The sequence below is a fragment of the Patella vulgata genome, chromosome 1 (assembly GCF_932274485.2).
Source record: "Patella vulgata chromosome 1, xgPatVulg1.2, whole genome shotgun sequence".
NCBI lineage: Eukaryota > Metazoa > Mollusca > Gastropoda > Patellidae > Patella > Patella vulgata.
Genome location: NC_065879.2, coordinates 39,230,209 through 39,252,132, shown reverse-complemented (window position 1 = coordinate 39,252,132; position 21,924 = coordinate 39,230,209). Strand labels below are relative to the sequence as shown.

The 21,924-nt window shown below is 32.1% G+C and overlaps 1 protein-coding gene across 2 annotated transcripts in view; it reads right to left on the bottom strand.

Annotated features, from left to right (window-relative positions):
• Nucleotides 1-1,055: 1,055 nt before the first annotated feature.
• The window catches only part of LOC126812891 (uncharacterized), a 90,390-nt gene continuing 69,521 nt past the window's right edge, over nucleotides 1,056-21,924 (bottom strand). For both annotated transcript variants that reach the window (XM_050539111.2, XM_050539112.2), the window contains 6 exons: nucleotides 10,231-10,479; nucleotides 9,899-10,015; nucleotides 8,409-8,480; nucleotides 7,654-7,771; nucleotides 6,145-6,259; nucleotides 1,056-4,745 (listed from right to left, as the gene is read on the bottom strand). In XM_050539111.2, coding sequence (XP_050395068.1) covers nucleotide 4,745; nucleotides 6,145-6,259; nucleotides 7,654-7,771; nucleotides 8,409-8,480; nucleotides 9,899-10,015; nucleotides 10,231-10,479 — 672 coding nt within the window. In that variant the 3' untranslated portion in view covers nucleotides 1,056-4,744. The remainder of the gene's footprint in view (nucleotides 4,746-6,144; nucleotides 6,260-7,653; nucleotides 7,772-8,408; nucleotides 8,481-9,898; nucleotides 10,016-10,230; nucleotides 10,480-21,924) is intronic.

Here is a 21,924-nt window from a genome sequence, read left to right as displayed (position 1 = left end):
AAGAATCAACTACGAATAAAGCCCCTCCACCCACCCATCCTAACACAAATTGCTGCCGAATGTGCTGAACAAATCACAAATCCTCCACAAATTCAAAACCTCACGCGCCCAACATGGCGTAGTTGTGACTGAATTTGGCGTATTCGTTAAAAATTCAACATATTCATAAACAATTTGGCATAATCGTAACTGAACCGCTACTATAATTTATAGATTATTCTTTTATTTCTTACCTATCGTAACCCTATCTTGGCATTCGGCATATTTTTCTCCCAATTGCCCAGAAATTATCGTAACTCATTCGTAAGCTATTCGTAACTGCTTTGTAGCTACTGCCAATTCTCCAAGATTTTTTCAGTCGATTCGACACGAATATTGATTAATTTCTATTCGCCATTTATATAGCTGAGAAAATCGTTGCTGATCTGTAGTTGATTTGGGATAGTTTGAATCGGCTTCACGAATTTTGGAGAGCCACAATGACCACGAATGTCAAAGAACTGATCGGCACGCTGTTATGGACGACATGAAAGGGTTACAACGAGTTTACAATATATCTACACATCCCAAAATTCGAAGACCGGACACAAAAGTTTTTGACAAGCAAAAATGTTCGTGGTGGAGCTACAAACAATACGAATGTAAAAACCAAATAAGAATCATTCAAAAACTTCAAGAACCATCTACGATTTATCTACGGATCAGAAAAGGTTTGGATTCAGGACAATTCATAGCCCACGTGAAAGCCAGGCATAAGTGAGCAAACATCTTCCTCACTGAGCTACAGTGGCTCTCTCCAGAAAAGAAACCTACCTCCAGATAGATATAGACTAAGTTCACTTGTATCCATGGAAATGAAAATAATTTTTTTTTTTAACACTACTAAAAGGCACCACATCAGTACTCTGTTCTTGTGTGTAGAAAGTTTTCCAAAGAAATACAGGATGGTTCATAAGATATGCCGATCTAGTGATCTGGGTATCTGGGTATCGGGTTTGTCTTGGCTTACTGATAATAAATACAAACAAATTCTCTCATTCCTAAAAAATCATTTTATTATTTAAATAAGATGCATATTGATAATTACAGTTATGCATAACACTTGGTTAAAAACAAATAAAGCTCATATTATGATATATAATAAATATTACACCTGTATGTCTTATAAATAAATTAAAAGAATAAATTGAGACGTAGGCAATATTTGTAGAGAACACAAAAGAAATATTTTAGATGATATTTAATATTTCATACAATGAAACATAACTCTACCAACTTTCATAATGAAACTTTATTTTATACTTAAAGATGCATTATGTAAGATTTAGACATAGAGCAGATCGTTCTCAGTATAATAGCTCAAAAACAGATAATGAAAAATGATTATATTGAAAATTTCATTCAAATTACTTTATTCTGAGCGAAGTCATCACTGTTTTAAGTTTTGACATTGATTGTTTATTATCGCGGCAACTTTACTCGTTAATGGCGATTGTATTTTAATCTGTTTACATCTGTGCCATCAGATGTCCTAGAGAGTTGATTATAGGCTGGTTATGTGAATAAATGTCTAAATAATAATTCATATAACATCTGAAGTAAAAAAAACCTGTAATAGGCAGATTTTGCTCTTACAAAATGCATCATTAACACAATTTTATCCAATACCCCTACTTGGCTTTTATGCAACTGTTATTCACAAGATTCAGCAGAGAAGACAGACTCCTGTGAGTTGCGCTTGTAAGTGAGTTGCTATTTTCAATGCAGTATAATCATTATTAATAACAAAATAGCCTATGTAATGACTAGAAAAAATATGCTTTCACTTTTAAAATTTTTTGGGAAAAGCCATCCTACTGTTGAATTTTATATATAGCATGAAGTCATTACGTACAATGCTGGCATATCAAAAAGAAGCCAGTTAAGGTCTTATTATTCACATACCTACATTGGAAGGCAACACATCAAACATTTCCCTATAAAATACATCAAGGCAGCATTTCCCACATTTTGTTATCATGTCTACATGTAAACATTATACTGATGCATTTACATTTATTTATAGCAACTAGCACTAAAATTTTAAATATAAGTTAGTAAATACAGTATCAAGCATGTCCATTGAGTAACTTAAAGAGGTATAAAATAAAATGTAATTAATAACATCATATTTATCGAAAATTCTTTCTTAGGGTAAAATATTTTCCATTAAACCATTAAAAACAATATACATGAAACATAAATCATCTCTGTGTCATCAATAAATTGACAGAATCGTCTCATATTTTGAATATATAGTTTCATACATATTTAATACTATTATACATTTTTATCTTATATAATAAAGAGTCACCTAAATATTTATATTTTATAGGAATTGTAAATTTGTTATTAAGAATTTGAACAAAATTATGAATAAAAACACGTTAAACAGTTCTTTTTTTAAGGAAATGCTAATAATATGATATGGAATAAATGAAAAGCTGGACGTCAGTATACAAAAACAATCATATTTACAATAACATTATCAACAATAACATTATCAACAGACAATTCATTGTTTTCTAGAATACGTAATTAATAATATGTAAGAAAAACATATTTAATTAAACAATTGCAATTCATAACAATTTAACTTTGTTAAATATGGTCAATAAATATAATGCTTGTCAATTATGAATGACTTATTATATTAGTAAAATATTAAGATATAGCACAAACATATTTTGCAAACTATTTAATTTAAAGCTTAAAATATATTTAATTAATATTTTTTCTTCCTAATAGCATAGCTTTTGAGATGTATTAAAAATCCCTTATGAAAAATAAATAAGGTCACAATTGCACTACCTTCTTCAACACATTTTTCAAACTGAAATGCGAATAAAATTTGTGTTTAAATACCAGTATCTTTATAAATGCAAAGAACAGACAAAACTACATGCATTTACAATAACATGTAGATGTTATAAACCATATTAGCACTATATATGGGCTCCTAGAGAATAAAATTCAATTTGTAGAGGGAAAAAAGAGAAGTGACTACAGACTCGGATTTGAATATAGTGGTTTGGTATTAATGGAGTTATATTAAATCCAAAGCTGACAAAACTGATGGATGTCCTGAATGTTAACCATTTCAATTAAAGTAGCTAAGTCTCTAACTCAATATCATCCAAAGTCTTTGACATTGAAAACACAAATTATTTCTCAATTTAAATCAACATTGATGTTGTGATCTTACCAGGACATGATGGGCTTCTGATATCCAATATTTAAGACAAAATAAAGATTTTACTATTGGTACATGAATCATGTACAATAATGTGTTTCAGCGGCATTTGTAACAAGGGATTCCAAGAACAAGGTTAGACATATTCCACAAGTCATGTCAAACGGTGACCCCATATCCTTATCTAGAGAGCGTACACAATAAATACTATCAGTGTAGACTGGAATAACCAGACGCTAGAGATTGCCATTCGATTGAGACTTCTGGTGTATTTCGCCAAACATAACTGATTAAAAATTATAGTAAAAACAGAAACGATTGAATGTAAATCAGTTTATATACATTCAGATTACATTATTATATGCGTTGCGACCCATTTGTGTCAATTTCTAGGTCCAAAATATTTGCGATTTAGCTCCTTTAAAGTTTACTTGGTTCTCTTCTTATAATTTTCGTACATTAGAGATTTGAAATTTTTAAGTATTATAGTGTTAAAACATTTTACACAAAGGAAAATATATCTGGTAGATAAATTTACAGTGAGAGTGACATACATGCATTTTAAAGATGTTCAGTCTAATTAAATTTAGATCATAGCCTACTTGGGTCTTTTCAGTTTTATGTTGTTTATATCTATATACTGTAGAGTAGACTAATAGTACTGACATTCACCTTGGAACAAAATATTGGTTGGTCAAGATCTAACTTCAATCTCATTGAAAGATATTTGATAGGTTAACATAATCAGTCTGAGACTTGAAACAAGCAGTTTTCACAAAATAAATTCCTGAGCAAAATTCAAATAAAAAAGCCTAAGTGAAGGTGTTCCATATCTTTCATATTCATAAAATAAAAAAACCACATTGTATTTATTTGTGTCCCTTCTGATAAGCTTGCATTAATAAATAATAAAGTTGTAGATAATATTGAATTAATTCAGATAAGCTATGAATTAAATCAATTTAGTTCCCAGGAAAATTGATTCAGACAACAATTATTTTTATCAACCGGATATGACAATTGTCTGTGTTTACACTGATTTATCCATTTTAAAGTTTGTGATCAATAAATAATTGGGTCAGATTTGAGAATCCAACTTCAGGCATCCGATAAAGTTCGATAAATGGCCAAATTGATTTCAATTCAAATTGCTCTAAATTAACTGCTGAATTGAATTGGATCATTTGGCTCTTCACCTGAACGAATTCACTTGAATTATCTATTATCATTTTTCAAGATATTGCCTGGGAACTGTATATTTTGATTCAAGTCTTCCATCCACTAGCAGCAATATCACAGTTTGTGCTTCTTTCATTATATTTCTAGTCCATTCTATATCTGTACGATAGCAAATGTACAATTATGGTCAACTTTCTTTAGTAATATCACAACCAATATAAAACATTTCACCCATAGTTTTTTATTACACAAATTTCATTACTATTTCTCTACCTCAGCTTCTTGTTAAAGATTTCTATGTATTTTCAGTATGGAGATATAATTTGGTTATGGTCTGAAAAAAATATATATAGAATTAGTCAAAGATAGGTTGCCTGGAAACAAATCTTACATTTAATAGCTTTGATGCCTGATCATTAATGATAATTATCAGAATAACATTGTGAACTCTATTAATTTTGTCATTAGATGCTGATTATCTTACAAGGTTCAGCTCTATATATCGAAAGCTAAAAACCCAACAAGTTTGGTCTCTAGAGTTGATTACGGGTTTGTCATATGAATAAATGTCTAAATAATAATTCATATAACATTTAAAGACAGAAAAAAACCTGCAAGAGGCAGATTTAGCTTTTGCATGATGTATCTTTAATGTTTAATATTATTTATGGCCAATAAATCTGGATGTAACTATACTTTGAGAAATTACTGAGATTGACATGCTTCACTGTCTCACACTAAATGAATACAAATTTCAAGTAGACTGGATGACAATTGTTTTGTTTTTTTTTGGTTTTTTTTTACAATAGGAACCTCAAACTGATCGAGAACTTGATTATCAGGGGTGATGACTACAATATACCCTTATGAAACTACCCTCACCCCCATGCATTTCCCACGGTGTCCTATGAGATTTGCTAGGGGTCCCACTGGTAACAAGGTGGTTATAATCAACAACTATAACCATGTTTCTAAGGAAAGATCAATCAGCCTAGCAGATACAATATGTGTAGGAAGATTATATTGAATATGAATGTTTTATTTTGTCCCTAACTCTGAACTGGTTACTGTTTCAAGGGCAACAACATGAAATCTCCATGGACAATTGATCCATGGGTTTAACTATAAACCGTTTCTAATTTATTTTTGGTTTAAATGTGACACAAAAATAAATTGCGGACTATCTGTTTTCAAAATTACTGGTAAAATGTTGGATTGGCCATACAAGTCACCTTCTATTTCTCAGGTGATTCAAACCTAAATTTGCCATCCTATATTTTTTTTAATACCTACCTGCCTTATACAAAAAAAAAAGAGATAGAGTCTGTCAGCATAGGGAGCCACGTACACATGACAATTTTGAAATTAATGAACACATATTTGCAAATTATTTTGGGGTGGTTGTGTGGGGGAGCTGAAGCCTGTCCTGATGCATATAAAATTTATAAAGATGGGACAGAAATTGCTGTGGTCCCCAGTCAACAAATGGACGTACATGTATGTTATTTGATAATGTAGGGCCCATCTGTACAGTTCTTACTTTAGGTTACATTACTATAATCATAATTAAATGTCAAACTACAGTATCATGTGTAAACTGAAAACAAAACCTTATAAATAATTCTTAAATATCTATAATTATGGTGAATAACTAAATTCTAAAATATAAATATTTACACACAAACATGAAGCATTACGAATAAGAAGTGGTGAATACAATAATATAATATTACCATTTAGCTGGTGAAACATATCGTGTTAAATCTTCTACATCAACTAACATAGAATCTTGTTCCATATGTAAATCATCTCTTTCTATCAATAAATGTACTAATTCTTCATTTAAATCTAGAGACAAAAAATACAGTGATAACTCATTCAGCTATATGCAAGTTAATTTATATTAATGCAGTACATTCGAATTTGCTAAATGGCCATGTCTGATAATACAAAACAATAGTTAATAATTCACATATTTATCCTTATTCCTTGTATCCAAAATTTTGTATACTGTTAATGTTGAGTCTTTAAATGAAACAGTCTTTTTATATTTTGGTTACATTATTTATTTTTCTGAGAAACTGTGAATATCTTTTCAACCTTCAGCAACATATGACATCAAACAGACATCTATAAACTGCTTATTATTTTGTCATATTTTCATTATTTGAGAAACTAGTTTGACACAATACAGAATATACATTTCAAATGTCAAAGATCGTATTAAAAAGCAGCAGCTAAGGTTATATAAAAGCTGATTAGATGAGATTCAAATGGTTTATCATTACCAGTAGGCTAAGCCTTTATATATCTACAGAATATATCCTTAAGCTATGGGTAAAGTGTAGGCTAAATAAATATTATGCTTTAAAATATCTTATTTTGTTGTTTTGTCTTACAATGGGACTATTAAAATGGATACAGCTGTCTGTCTGTCTGTCTGTACGGCTTGTTTACATAGCATTTACTTTTATGTTCAGATTCTATATTTTATTGAGGTTTCAATTGATTAAAATGAATCCAAGTTTTGATTGTTTTAAGATGAAAAAAAAAACCAATCTTTTTACATGCCAATGACCAGATCACTTGAATCTAAAGAAATGCAGATTCAGACATTCACTAACCCAGTTTGTGATACGGAAATCTGTCCAAAATATCCTGAATGGATTCTCAATATGAAAAGATTCTAGACTTGGATTTGCTGCTGAGTTGTTTGGAAACTAATATTTCTTTCACACTGGAATAGTTGGTCTCATTTTTTCGTACAACACTGTTCTTCCCTATACTGCTGATGTATTTAACTCTACTGGCTACACTTTGGTTTAACCAAACCCACCCAACCTAACCTGATACCTGGGGGGGTAGATGGCTGAATGGTTAGTGTGTGCGCGTTGTATCATAACGTCTGTCACTGAGTCAACTGGGGTGGTTTCGATTCCCCGGTTGTACATGACAAAGAGTAGGGTCACCTGTCCAACCTCGTGGGTTTTCTCCGGGTCCTCCAATTTCCTCCCACTGCTAAAGACCCCTACGCGCAAGCGAATTATTGAAATAAAATTAAACCACATCCATTTCTCTCTCTCTCACTTGAGATACTGAACTGCTTATATTTATTGTGAGGTACTATATGGGATGGTTAATGCTTATGACTGACATGAGACACAGTATTGATTGGTTGGTGCCCATTACATATAAGCACAAGGGTCATTTATAATTAGTATCTCCATTCCACTCTTACTCACTTTCTATTTGAGAATGAACATCGTTGACTAGAATTTGAAGCTGAGCTAGATTCATTTCCTCCAGAAGTTTGCGGTTGAATTTCTTCCGTCTCCCATCTCCTAGACTGGGTATTCCAACCTGAAAATTCCAGTAAATACCATGCCTTCAAAATGTTATTTATTTTTTTACTTCTACATTTACAAAACTTAGATCAATATATACTTGAATATTGATTAGGGTAAATTTTTAATAAAGACTAAGCAGTAAGAAGCCATTGAGAGTATTGTTATCTCAATCATTGACTGAAAATTGAGAAGAATAACTTTTCAATTTTAAACAAATGACATTTTCAGATGATTCATTTTCCTTGCAAAACATTATACTTGACATTTTGTGCATCCTCTAGACTGTCATTGAAATAACTTGTCAATATCTTAGTTCTCTGCTTTCATGAAAAGAAGTAGTTATTTATTTTATCAATTTTGTTCAAATTACAAAAAGATATTAGAGAAAATTTAATCTAGCAGTATGGGAAGTAGCTTGTTTGGGAGGGTTGTGGAAAAAGAATTTATCCTTTTTTCCAAATCCTATGGCTGTATGGACATAGAATGATTATTAATTGATAATGTGTACAGGCTGATATAATCCTAGAAGTGTGGAAATACAAATCTCCTTATGCTAAAAAAACAGCCAATATGGAAAATCTGTCAAAAGAGCACTTCTCTAACATCATTATGTATTAGATAGAATGTGTACTTAATAAATTCACACATACCATATCAGCTATTGGAGATTTCTTCTTTAATTGTTTTTCAACTTCTAACTGCATATGTGCCATAGTACTAGCCTATGTAATATAAAACAACAAATTTATAATGATAATCGTGAGAAATATAAAATGGTCTTTGTTTAAATACAAGTACCAACTGTGTAAAACCTAGATTTCTTCCAGTTCAATAAACCAACATTTTCATTAGTCTGCTAATCAGCATCATAATTTATAATTCAAAAATTTTAACAATATTGAGGGATATTTCAAACTTAAAGTAGAAGAGATAGTATTGGGATTTTCAGAAAGAATATTGACTGGCAACCAGTAATGACAAACTCTTATACTAATACTAATAGGTCAAATGACAGATAGGCTGTCAAATAAAAACTATTCTCCCCAAACTGTATCTGGCAACACATTAAAGATGCATTATGTAAGATTTCAGATAAACAGCTGGACACTCTTGCTATAATAGTTCAAGAATAGATAATGAAAAATGAATATATTGAAAACTTCATTAAAATTACTTTGTTCTGGAAAAAGTTATGACTGTTTGACAATATAGCATAGATCATTTATTATCCTAGCAGCGGTACTTGACAAACATGACTAAGCTTTCATCGTCCATTTTATTGTTAAAATTTTAAATCTATTTTAATCTTCGCCCTCCGATGTTCAAAAGAGTTGATTATAGGCTTTTCATGTGAATAAATGTCTAAATAATAGTTTATATAACATTTGGAGTAAAAAAGAAGGACCTGCTATAGGCAGATTTACCATAGCTCTTACATATTGCATCTTTAATACAACCTATCATTCTGATTGGTCACATGACATTCAGGCTGTGGAATCAAAACCTATAACCCCAAAGTTTATCTAATTGAAACAAATATTCAGATTTAGAAGTGCTTAAAAGCATAATGAATTAATGAAATCCACTGGATACTTCTGTGACATTAAGAACCTGTCAATGCTTTTGTTACATACAATTCTTCATTAGCAATCTAATGAGTGACAGCAAACTAGTGTATTCTCGGATTGAATCAAAAATCCTCTTAGCACATATTTTGTTTATTTAAATCAGATGTGGTTTTTATCAATATATTAACACATATGTTTTAGATATATACATGTAGTTATGCACATAAAACTGAAATTTTGCATGAAAGACTTGTCTCGGTCCCATGTAACTATTTGAAATTTCGAAGACAGGCATACTATCATTCTTTTTGTCTGATAGACAACAAATTCTACTCTAGGGTGTCTGAAACCAGTTTTATAACCATGCCCTAGAATGATGGTTGCCTTCATCAAGTCACTTATTAGAAGTACATATTTGTACAAATACCTTTCCGAAGTTGCATCACCAGGTTAATCATTTTCGAACAACTCAATATTTTGTGTTGAAACTTTTAGACAAAATAAACAAATTTACCCAGAGGGATTGAATACTACTTGAATATTCAAATATAATTGTGTTTTATCAAACCTACCTGGGCTAAAGCTATTTTTGCTTCTTCTTTTAATCTGGAAGGATGATAGGTAGGTGTATCTTTGTCATCAATATTGCGTTTGTTGACTGGAATTCTTTCTTTATTAGCTGGCTTAGACTACAAAAAAAATTTGTAGAAAAACAAATTTGTTCCTAAAACTTGTGGCTGAGAATGGATAACTGAGAAAAAATTGTCAAACCATACAGCTACATGTATAGAATCAGAAAACTTGTTGTAAAGATTACATCCACAATGCAAAAATTGATCACCCTTTCAATTGAGAAAACTAAATAAGTTTTATAAGATTAATAAAAAGACTAAAATAAACCAACCTCTATTTGTTGTGTTTTTGATTGTATTTGTGTTTTATTATTGTCTTTTATATTATCTTTATTTGCTGTCTGTTCTTGATGACCAGCTTCATTCATAGCTTCATTCATAAAACATATTTGTAGATTCATACCACTCTGTAATCGAGTTTGAAAATTTGGTTTTTTAAACGCTCTCTCATTGTAATAGTACTCTTCATCGGTTCCCATTGCAAGCTTCTGTCGTATTGTTTCGCGATCATTTTGATGAGTCTGTAATAAAAATTGAGTTATATTATGTCTGCTGAATCTGAAAACATTTTCTGATATTGGAATGTTTATGGAAACCAGACTTTTAATTACAATAAAGCAAATAAAAGGCAGGGATTGTCAGTTTGGGATTGTTAGTAAATATGTAGTCTTGTTTATTCAATGAAATCAAAATGGGTTTAGAGTAAAATTGTTTCAGTACATGTAGCATGAAATTGGAACCATTCGTTATTTTCCTGTCTCTTGGGGCCTTAACCATAATCTTAGCAGTCATATTTCAGACTGGCTATATATTCATGCTTAACTATTTTCCAAGATAGGGATGATGATGATTTTACATGTCAGAAAATGTGTAAATTCTGTAAACTAATACTTAACAAAGGCTTAGAATACACATGTGTGAAAATACACATTAATTGGTGCAAAATGACATCTAATCTCTAAAAGCCCTCTTTCCCTGCTGCCTCCAGGTCATTTTGAAATTTGATTGCCCTATCCCTCTATAAATTCTGTTAAGTTCTGTCGAGTTTCGATTTTATTCTAAATTGTTGTCGGGGCAGATGAAGACTACTCGTAGATAAATCACAAAACAATTGATGACAGTGAAACAGTTTGATGAATTGTTGTATATTAGGTTGAAATTTGTTAGATATCAACTTACTATGGAAGGAAAATGCCAATTCATTTTTATAGACAAATAAACCATTTTATTGACATATAGTAGTTACAATAAGCTATTAGTTATACATTTAGTCCAAGAGCCAATACCAAAAATTGGTCCACTATAAGGAGGGCAATTATAAATAGCCTCTAGATCATTCACAATATTTTTCAAGGTGATCAAGGGCCATAATTCTGGCAGTAATTATCGGAAATCGTTAAAGAAAGGATTAGGCTTCCTCATATCTCATGACCTTAAACACTGTGTATCAATTTAAAGTCAATCGGATATTAAGATATTTCAAAGTGATCAAGGGTCATAAATCTGGCAGTAATTATCAGAAATCGTTGAAAATCATTATGCTTCTTCATCTCATGACCTTAAACACTGTGTATAAATGTTATGTCAATCGGATATTTCGAAGCGATCAAGGGCCATAACTCTGGCAGTAATAATCTGAAATCATTGAAAAAAAGTAGGCCTCTTTGACTCATGACCTTAAACTTAAGCACCGTGTATAAATCTAGAGCGTCCATAAGATATTTCAATGTGATCAAAGGCCATAACTCTGGTAGTAATTATCAGAAATAGTTGAAAATCAATAGGCTTCTTGGTCTTATGACCTTAAACACTGTGTATAAATTTGAAGTCAATCAGATACTAACTGTAGCCTCTAGAGCGTCCACTCTATATAACCACTTTTCAATGTGGGTATATAAAAAGTCACTGTTTAATCCTTGGTGTAAAGAGTTGCGTCAATATCAAGAGTTAACCTTAAACTGACGTTCAAATTATTAAAAAAAATTACCTTTTTAAAAAATCAATAAATTCTACAACTGAAACTTATACTAGTTGTAGTCAATTTTATGAATTAGTTTGTTCTATTTTACATAGTAGTTTACATTATATTCTATAACTATATGCAAATACAAGCAAATATCATTGTGAATACACCCATTGAATACAGACATTGAATAACCTATGGTTGTATTCAATGGCTGGAAAAACGTACTACTTTTGTCCAGAATGGCGATACTTTCAGAATTGCCTTAAACAGTAATGACTTCAACACTAGAAAAAAGGGCGGAACCTATGATGAATTCTAACGTTATTGGTGATGACAGTGTATTTTGAGATTTGCATGTAGTTAGAACCCAATGACCATTGAACACCACTCGGGTTATTCAATGGTTCACTCAAGTGTATCCCTGCCGCATTCCACTTGCACAGGGATACACTCTCTATATATTAAATATTTACTAGGGAATTATATGATTCAAACCAGTTCCAATAACCATGTTGCCTTTGGGTTATGAACTACTTAACTCAAGGTGACTTTTACACAAAATATGATCTAAAAGTGCTATCCTGCATGATTTGAGCCATAGGCTTTAATCCTGACATTGACAACTTGTGATTTCTTCTCATTTATTATGTTATGAACCTTGATAATAACTATTTAAGACAATCGCCTTGGTAACCTTTCTAGCTTATCATTTATTTATAATAGAACTTTAAAGATACTTTCCCAATAAAATATTGGAATTTTGGTATATATGGAAAGTAGGCACACCCAATCTTACTAGAAAAATAATGGATTCCTTGAAATACATCCATGGAGCACGCACAGTTAAGGGCTGTCTGCTTGAGTATCCGACCTCTTGGTGTTGGGGAGCATTCGATGTATATGTTTATAAACTGGAGGGTGAGCAGAAGTGGAAAAAGTGAGAGACTGAAACGTACAACAGTTTCTCAGATAAAAAAAAAACATGGAAAAAGACGTATGCAGGGAATATGTGAAAATTTACTTAGGCTTCGATATTTTTGATAAATGGACAGCGATTAAAGACATCATTTTTTATATGCTAGGAAATCTCCTCTGGCTTCGCAACTGTTGCTACTAGGTACCGCAATAGCCAAGTCACGTGACACAGACATGACTTCTTTTAATAGCTTTTTTATAGCTTGGGGTATTTCCTTGCGAATACAATGTCTTGAGAGGGATTTGAAGCAAATTTTTGATAGATTAATTAATTATATCATCAAACCACCCAGTTCATACCCAGGAAAGTATCTTTAAATTCTGTTGATTATAACAAGACAGTATACAGGTCACAATTCTGTGGAGAGAGAGAGAGAGAGAAATGGGGTTTAACGTCCACTCGACACAAACTAGGTCATTTCGGGACTAACATATGGTTTAATTTTATTTCAATAATTCGCTTGCGCGTAGGGGTCTTTAGCAGTGGGAGGAAACCGGAGGACCCGGAGAAAACCCACGAGGTTGGACAGGCGACCCTACTCCTTGTCACGTACAACCGGGGATTCGAAACCACGCCAGTATGATACAGGCCGTATGATACAGCGCGCGCGTGCTAACCATTCGGCTATCCAACCCCCCCACAATTCTGTGGAATACATTTACTGCTTATTACTGAGCGACGTTTTGACTAGGCTTCTCTAGTCATTATCAAGCAATGATAAAATATGAAAGAGAGAGAGAGAAATGGGGTTTAACGTCCACTCAACACAAACTAGGTCATTTCGGGACTAGATAAAATATGAAATGTAACAAGACATTAATATACATGTAAGAAGCAATACTTGGTTAATGCTGACCAACCAGAGACACCCTTCTAATTACATGTACCACGAATAAGGAAATCTAATTTAAAAGTGTAATGCTAATAACAACATCCAATACCACATATAGACCACTTTACCTGAAAACAAAACAAATTGATTAATGGATAACTTGTTGTGGGGTATTTACAATGATTTGATCAGGTTTTAATAATCACAACACCCTGAAAGAAGATGAAATGAAATTTGATTAATATTATCAATGAAAAGTGTTGATACATGCATGTAGTAGATGTAAGTGATTTCACTTAAATACAAAACCCATACGCAAACCATCAAAGTCCCCTGAAGGCCAAGTAATTAAATTTGTGGGTAGTATTTACACCGGATGCTATTGTGATTCCTTCAGATTCAAATCATATCATCCATCTATTATAAAAAGGAATGGGGGCTTCTATTAATTAAGCTTAAAAAAAAAAGATTTTTTATTAAGGCAGGATTTTTACTATTTAAGTGCATTAAATTTCAATAACAACAACCATTCTACAGACCTATGAATAATGGCCTGAAAAGGAAAATAAAATCCAATTATTAAATATCAATTTAAAAAGAGATTATTGTAATCATGTACATAATTTAGATTATTAATCTTGTATAGTGATGAGACTATTATTGAATGTTAATTATTGATTAAATAGAAAGTATTTTATGCTTAGCCTAGTTGCAAATAATTATGTAATAAGATTGTCATAAGCCCTGGGGAGGAATAACCCTTGATCTCTGTTCATCGTTGGTTTGTGTCTTTGTATTTGAATGGCTTCATGTAGTAAGCATATCCTCTTGTTGCTGATATTTCTGCATTGCATATTGACATTTGACCAATGATGAACAGAGATCCGGATTGTTTATGATAGGATCCAAACTTTTTCAGGTGTCACCTGGTCCAGCTATCTTTGTTACAAATCTGTTTTATATGTACAGCAACACTATAAGGGAAAGTGTTAAAGGTGTGTTTGGGATGACAACTTGATGGTGGAAGATAATGATGTCATTCTGTTTTCTTGCAATATGTGACCGGCCGCATCTAAATGAGTCGAAATGCGGGAGAATCAATAATGAGATAAAGACAAAATAAGAGAAAATATTGATTTTGAACGAAATTGAGATTTTCACAAAAATGAGTCTATAAATATACTATCTATCGGCACAGAAGATCAAAATAGCAATAAAACATTTTAAAACACCTGTATTTGAACGTTTTGTAAGAGTACCGTATTCTTAAACCTGTCCTATTTCTCAAAATTCTTGGCGAAATTAGTTATTTTTCTTCGCTCACAGTGGGACGACCGGTCATTCCTCTTGCATAACAATTGGCATCGTTGTAAAGCGGAGAATCTCTAGTTTATAAATATGATCAAAATATTGTCGATGAATTGATTTTGAACGGATACAATCGAGTTTTACCCCCCCCCCCCAAAAAAAAAATAAAATAAACCCCACCTGTTGCCATGCTGTCCACACAACTCCTTTGCTGATTGGCCCGGACACCGCGTGCAAGACATTATCGATTAATTATTGGTTTTGGCAATGTTTTTGGGTACCTATATGCGATTCACTCTGATAAGTGGCAGAAAAAAAAATTAATTCTGATCGTATAGATTGCCGTTGAGTGTTAATCGAAACCACATGGCTGATGATGTAAATTAATCGACAAGCGGGTGTGTGTCATTGAGTAATACTATTACTAATTAACTGTCACGGGTCAATGATAAAGCCGTCGACAACTCATTATTTACTCCGAATAATTAATCCAAGTGGTGATTGTTTGATATCTCATATCATCTTTAAAAAAATAATCTATACGCCTTAAATGGGAATAAACAAAATGGCCAATAATGTTCTTTTCGGAGAGAATTTTATTGATAGCTAAATTCCATTTAACGTTGCTTCTTCATACGGCATGCAAAGTAAGGAATGCATCTGGGATATTATTGTTTAAAATTCTCTTATCACGATGGGTCGAAAAAAATGAGAACGACCAACGAGCCGAAATGCGACGATTCCGGAGTCTGCCATTGAGTATCCTCTGAATAATGTTGATATTTACATCAAAGCCAAAATGCACGAAAGTGAACGTAAGCATTGACTATGAAATTGACATTTTTATAGGGAATCATATTTTGATAACGTCACGGTACCTGAAAATAATAATAGACCTATCGTACACACAAAATCTTATTTTAATTCACGTGTTAAATGAACACGCGTACACCTGTTTCGGCTTCTTTGATGATTATCCAATCAACAATCTTAATCTCCTGACCACTAGCTGGCACTGAGGTGCTAATTAATTGATGAGATTAACTGAGTTAATCTCACTAAAGTTATATTATACACAACAGACTACTATTGTATAGATTGTTCTTCAGTATAACACTATCATGTGAATATTATGCCGTATGTGTTGTGGATGTTTCATTACGAAAGGAGTGCATTTAATACGATATTCGTCGTCGGCACCCTTGAAATCCTAAATAAAAACATATTAAACGACAAAATATAGGAAATAAATTGCGGAAATAGTCGGATCAAATTTTTACTACGATTTTCGTCTTCAGCACCCCTGAAAACCCATGGAAAGATATATTCAACGACAAAACAGCAGATAAATGGCCTTGTTGCTATGGGATTTTGTTTTGGAACATACCAAATCTTTGACTTGCTTTTTCTCAAAACTTACTTTTGTGAGTTGGGTAGCTTCTAATGGACACAGCTCAGTCAATTTTTGCCCAATTCAAACAAACTATACATCATTTCCTCATTGTGACTCAGTATGTTGTGGGGGGTCACATATAGACTTTATCCCTTTCTAACTTTATCCCTTTCGTTGAGGACTTTTACATCTAAGAAATTAACTGAGTTGCTATTTATATCTAAAGTAAATTTGATCTTTGTATGTTGTTGATTTACCATTAATGCCGAAACAAATTTATTACATTCTTCTAGTGAGAGAGAAGATAAAGCCCAAATATCATTAATGAATCTGCATGAAATATCTGGTTTATTTGGTAATGGTTCATAATAGGTTTTCATCCAGTATGACATATAAATATTAGTATATGTCACAGCAAACGGAAATGAAATGAAATGGGGTTTAATGTCCTACTGTTCTGCTCCACCTAACAGCAAATGGAGTTCGCATGGCGGTCCCAGATATCTGTCCATAAAATACACAAGAAAATTCAAATTCATTGTTGTGAAGAACAAAATCTGCTATTTGTAGAATTGATTCTGAATCTTCTTTTGGTCACAATTTTAGTTTCACATAATGAATGTTTCAGTGCTTCGAAACCATCATAAATTAAAATAAACAAGAGTCATAAGGGATGATGTCCACATGTAGGCATATAAAAATTGGTGATTCCATTAACAATTGATTTGACTGATGACCCTGAACATTTGAAGAAAAGTTTTTTAAATTCCTTACACCTCTCCCCAAAACTTGAAAATAGGCTAATAAAGACGGCCATAAATGTTTATCACAGTGCAGTGGAACTACATGTATTTCAAGCTCTGTGGTAATTTTTCACAAAATCTTGGATAACCTTTCTTTTTTAGCTTGACTTTGTGCCTGAGTTAATACAAGCGAACAATTTAAAATTTTGTATGCGAGTTCTGTTACCCCATTGAAGAAGTTAATAAACCTCTTTGATTTCAGTAAAAAATAAAGTATTTAATTCTATTTGTTTCAAACGATTAAAGATGCCTTCCCATATACAAACCATGTGATTTGATGATATATTTGGACTAAAAACATATTTAAACTAATTTATCTATCAAAAATATGCTTTGAACCCCTCTCAAAGCTTTATAATCGGAAGAAAACTACTCTAATCCATTATCAGATTGTATTTGTCCTCAGTTTGCTTTCCATCTAGCATAAATATCGAAACTTATATGTGTGTTTTCAGCCCCTGACAACATCCGCCCCCCCCCCCCCAGCTTATACAAAAGAACTCAAGTTGGTGGTGTAAAATGTCAATTTATTATATTAAATGACTGAAACATGACTATTCCAAATAGCAACAATTAATAGTTACCCTAACATCATGTTCCTTGCTCAACAACAGTTGGGCTTAATTCAGACTAAATTTGGCCTGGGTGTTTAATTCTCTTATTATTCTCACAACCATTAGCCACTGGATCAACACATAAAAAGTGCTACTTAGGTCACTCAAGCAGACAGCTCAGCTAAACAGACAGCCTGTCATTTAGGAATACTCATACATTTTTGTCTTGTTTGCACTCCATGGCTGTTTTTCAGGGAATTCAGTATTTTTCTAGTAAGACTGGGTGTCTCTACTTTCCATAAATACAAAAATTGCCACACTTTTATTGGAAATAACTAGCCGATAAATACTTTTGTGGGAATGTATCTTTAAGTGAAGTTGACTTGTTCACTAATTTTAGTTTAATTTTGGCTTACAATGTTGACAGTCAAACCACAAAATCAATTATATCTTAACACTTGCTTTCTCTATTTTTGACCCAAATCAAAGAGGTCATATTATTTTTAGTAATTTTGTCAAATTGAAACTTTGAGACAAGATTTAGAGTATTTCTAATACAAAATGAAATAAAAAGGGGTTTAACATTCTAGTGTTCTGTTCCGACTGGGCTAAAGAAGTCGGGCATAGGTCATACAGTGTGCGATGAGGGAAATTTTGCCCGCACAGCGGCACTACGGCTTACTCTTATAACAAACTCCAAATGTCAAGGGATCTTTTATGTACATGCCAATGTGTACACGGGACCTCGCTTATTTGTCCAATCAGAATGACTAGACAGCTGTCCTTGTCAGGCCATCCATCCTGCACCAGACAAGGGGAAACCACGCTGGAAAATCCAAATGAAGTTTCTCGGCCAACACCGGGAGCGAACCTGTGACCCCCAGACTAACGAGCCGGCATCTTACTCACTTATATATATATATATATATAGTCACTGTGGCTCCAAATTTCTAAAACACACTTTCATTTTCATCATAGATACCATGTGAAATAATGAATTTCTTCATTTAAACTGCAGAATAATTATACTACTATAACCTATCAAAGGACTGTAACTAGTGTAACTTAATTTGTAGAATATTTAGAATTCTGAATTGTTCATATTTGTCCAGAATAAATATACGAATCAGTAATGTCTAGAAAGAGTTATCTTCGGATTTTTTGTACAAGAAAACATCGATAAACCATTTATCTTCATATTTTACATTCAGCCTTTAATTTCTGTCTGCTTTCTTCAGTGAGACAAAGCAGACATAACATTCGATCAATCATTTATACAGGGTGAGCGGATATCAGATTGACTAAATATGTTCTATTCAACGAGATAGATCTTCGATAGCAATAATACAAGAAAAATTCCACATTATACATGTATGGTAATCCTTCTGATCTACATGCTGTATTCTGGCCATTAGTCTTTTATTCAAAGAAAAATGAGAAAAAAATACAGCTGCCTTTATTCAGTCATTTGGCTAATTTGGTATACTGTAAACACTTAACATCGTATTGTGAATGAAAGACATACATAAGTTTATTATAAGTCATGGAAACAACTGTGGAACCAGATTGTTAAATATATGCTCATAATCGATGGAGACCATCTTTTACTCCAATAGTGTTCCTAATACGTTTATCAAAATCAGTTAACAACTGAACTCTGTAGGGGCCATACCTCTAGAACTAAATTAATTGGGACCATCTATACCCCAAAACTAAGTATTCCTGTAAATTTGATAAAAATCGGTGAAGAATGAAACTCTATGGATTAGTATACAAATACAATATTCCTTTTAAAACAAATCGTATTAGACAGTGGCCACACTTCTGGACCTATTTTGAAAAAAAAAAAATGCTCAAAATTTATAGGATACCCCAATAATAACTATCCCTGAAAATTTTAGGAAAATTGGTAAAGCTTAACTCCACAGGTACAATATTAACAGTACTCTCAAAATACATAAAGACAATCTTTAACTCCCATTCTAATTTACTATTCCAGAAAATTTTATAAAAAAACACCCAGACTCACAGGCACTATAACTACTGTTTAACAATATACTACCATATTGAAATGTAGGCGTATAATAACACTAGAAATGTTCATTTTCGTGTTTTACAGTACAGTGAAATCAGTTGAATTTTTTCAAATAATAAGCTTATTTAACACTTGAGTTGTTTTCAACTAAACTGATGATAGCCAGTGATAGTTACAATAAAATAATTTTCTTTCAACTATCTTTGTATCAGTTTTAAACACAGTGATTACATGATTGAACTGATTTAAATGCCTGCTTTAAAAGTAGTTTTTCGTGTTCATCCAAAATTTTCTTTTTTTTATGAACTGATCTTCAGGCAGAAAAGGTTGGTAAAAAAGGTTGTTAATGTTATTGATTTGTTCTCATGTCAAAGTACATTATACTAATTCAAACCAAGTTCTCAGTTTTATTGCTAACAAATTATCTCCAAAATTGAAATTTTCACAGCTTTCATTACAAATGATAAAAAAAAATTGATGATTAACAAACTGTGTTACTATGGAAACATGAAAGAAATGAATGCATTCTATCTCAAGAGGGAGACATTCTAAAAGATTAAACTGTCTCTCTGAACTAGATACCCGATCAAATGATAAAAATAATGAAGATAAATTTGGTGAGACAGTTGCAATTGGATTTGAAATATCAGAAGCTTGTGATCAGTGTACAACAAAATTCCATTAACTTGTTGACAACAAAACAATGTGTGTTTCTAAAACATTAAAGTTAATTTCATGACAAATGTCACTTGTGGAAAAAAGAACCTTCATCTGTCAATATATTTTGTAAAATTTTAAAGAAATTAGATTAAAATACTGATGCCATCTACAATTTCTTCAAATTTTAACAGCTTCCAAAGGAAATTTAAAACCTGTTACATTTTCTTCATTCTAATTATTTTCTGTAAAAATTGAAATCATTTCTGTCAAATAAAATAGCAGCAGATGGAATAAAACTGCCTGGTCAAACAAATTTTGGGTACCATTCATTGATACTTTGAGTGTTGGTCCAACACTTATTGATTATTGGTTCATCTGATGTTCATTTGTCCGATGATGGTTAAGAATGTTATATTACTGCCATTGTTATTGTTTTTGTAGCGATTTTGTATATCAATATTATTTGGAATCCAGTCAGAATGTAAACCAATATACCGGTATCGGTAGTCCCCTTGGTTTACATTTATTTGGTACCAAATTGGTTTTAAAAGCTAGATTCTCGAATATCAGGTACTGCCATTACAGCATACTTGAATAAATATGTTATGTCCATTCAGTTATCCATTATGTCTTGAATATTTTTGTTCTGCTTTGGAAAGAAAGGGCATGAAGTCAAAAATCCTCTGATGTCACATCGTAGTTGACCACTAAAGTATATCAGTTAATAAACATCATAAATGAATTGAAATGAAATGGGGTTTAACTTCCTACTGTTCTGACATCATAAATGAGTGAATTTAAAAAGAAAGATGAGTCATATATACTGTAAATATATGTATGTAATGGTATCACTTTATCATTAATTTAAGCATTAATCTCTTGTAACAAAAGGGTATGCTTTAACATGCTAAGAGTCTTAGTAAGACAATGCTAAGTATACAAAGCTAAATATATGCAATATATAGGTACATTCATTTAGATATTGTTATGTCTTACACATTTCCTCTGCACATGTACTAAATGATACCTACAGTTAATTACATCTTAATAATTAACGACTTTATTCTATACATAGAACGAGATAATAAATTATTCATTGAATGAATACAGAATTATCCCAAGTAGATATACAAAGGCCGACCACGTTTGAAATAAATTCAAACACAGAAATAAATCCATAAAATCATAATTAATAGTAATACATATAAATCTACTTACTGAAAAGAATAAGGGATAACAAAATAACTTTGTATCATTTTTAAATAACCACCATCTTGCATTCACTACTTGTACCCCTTTCATGATGAAAAGTCCAAGAGTAAGACATCCATACTATTCCTGCAACCTCCTTACACGGAAGGTGTTTGCTACTAAATAATACAGTATCGATCAAACTGTTATTAGAGAAAGCCAGAGCGATATGGGTCAGAGAAGATCAG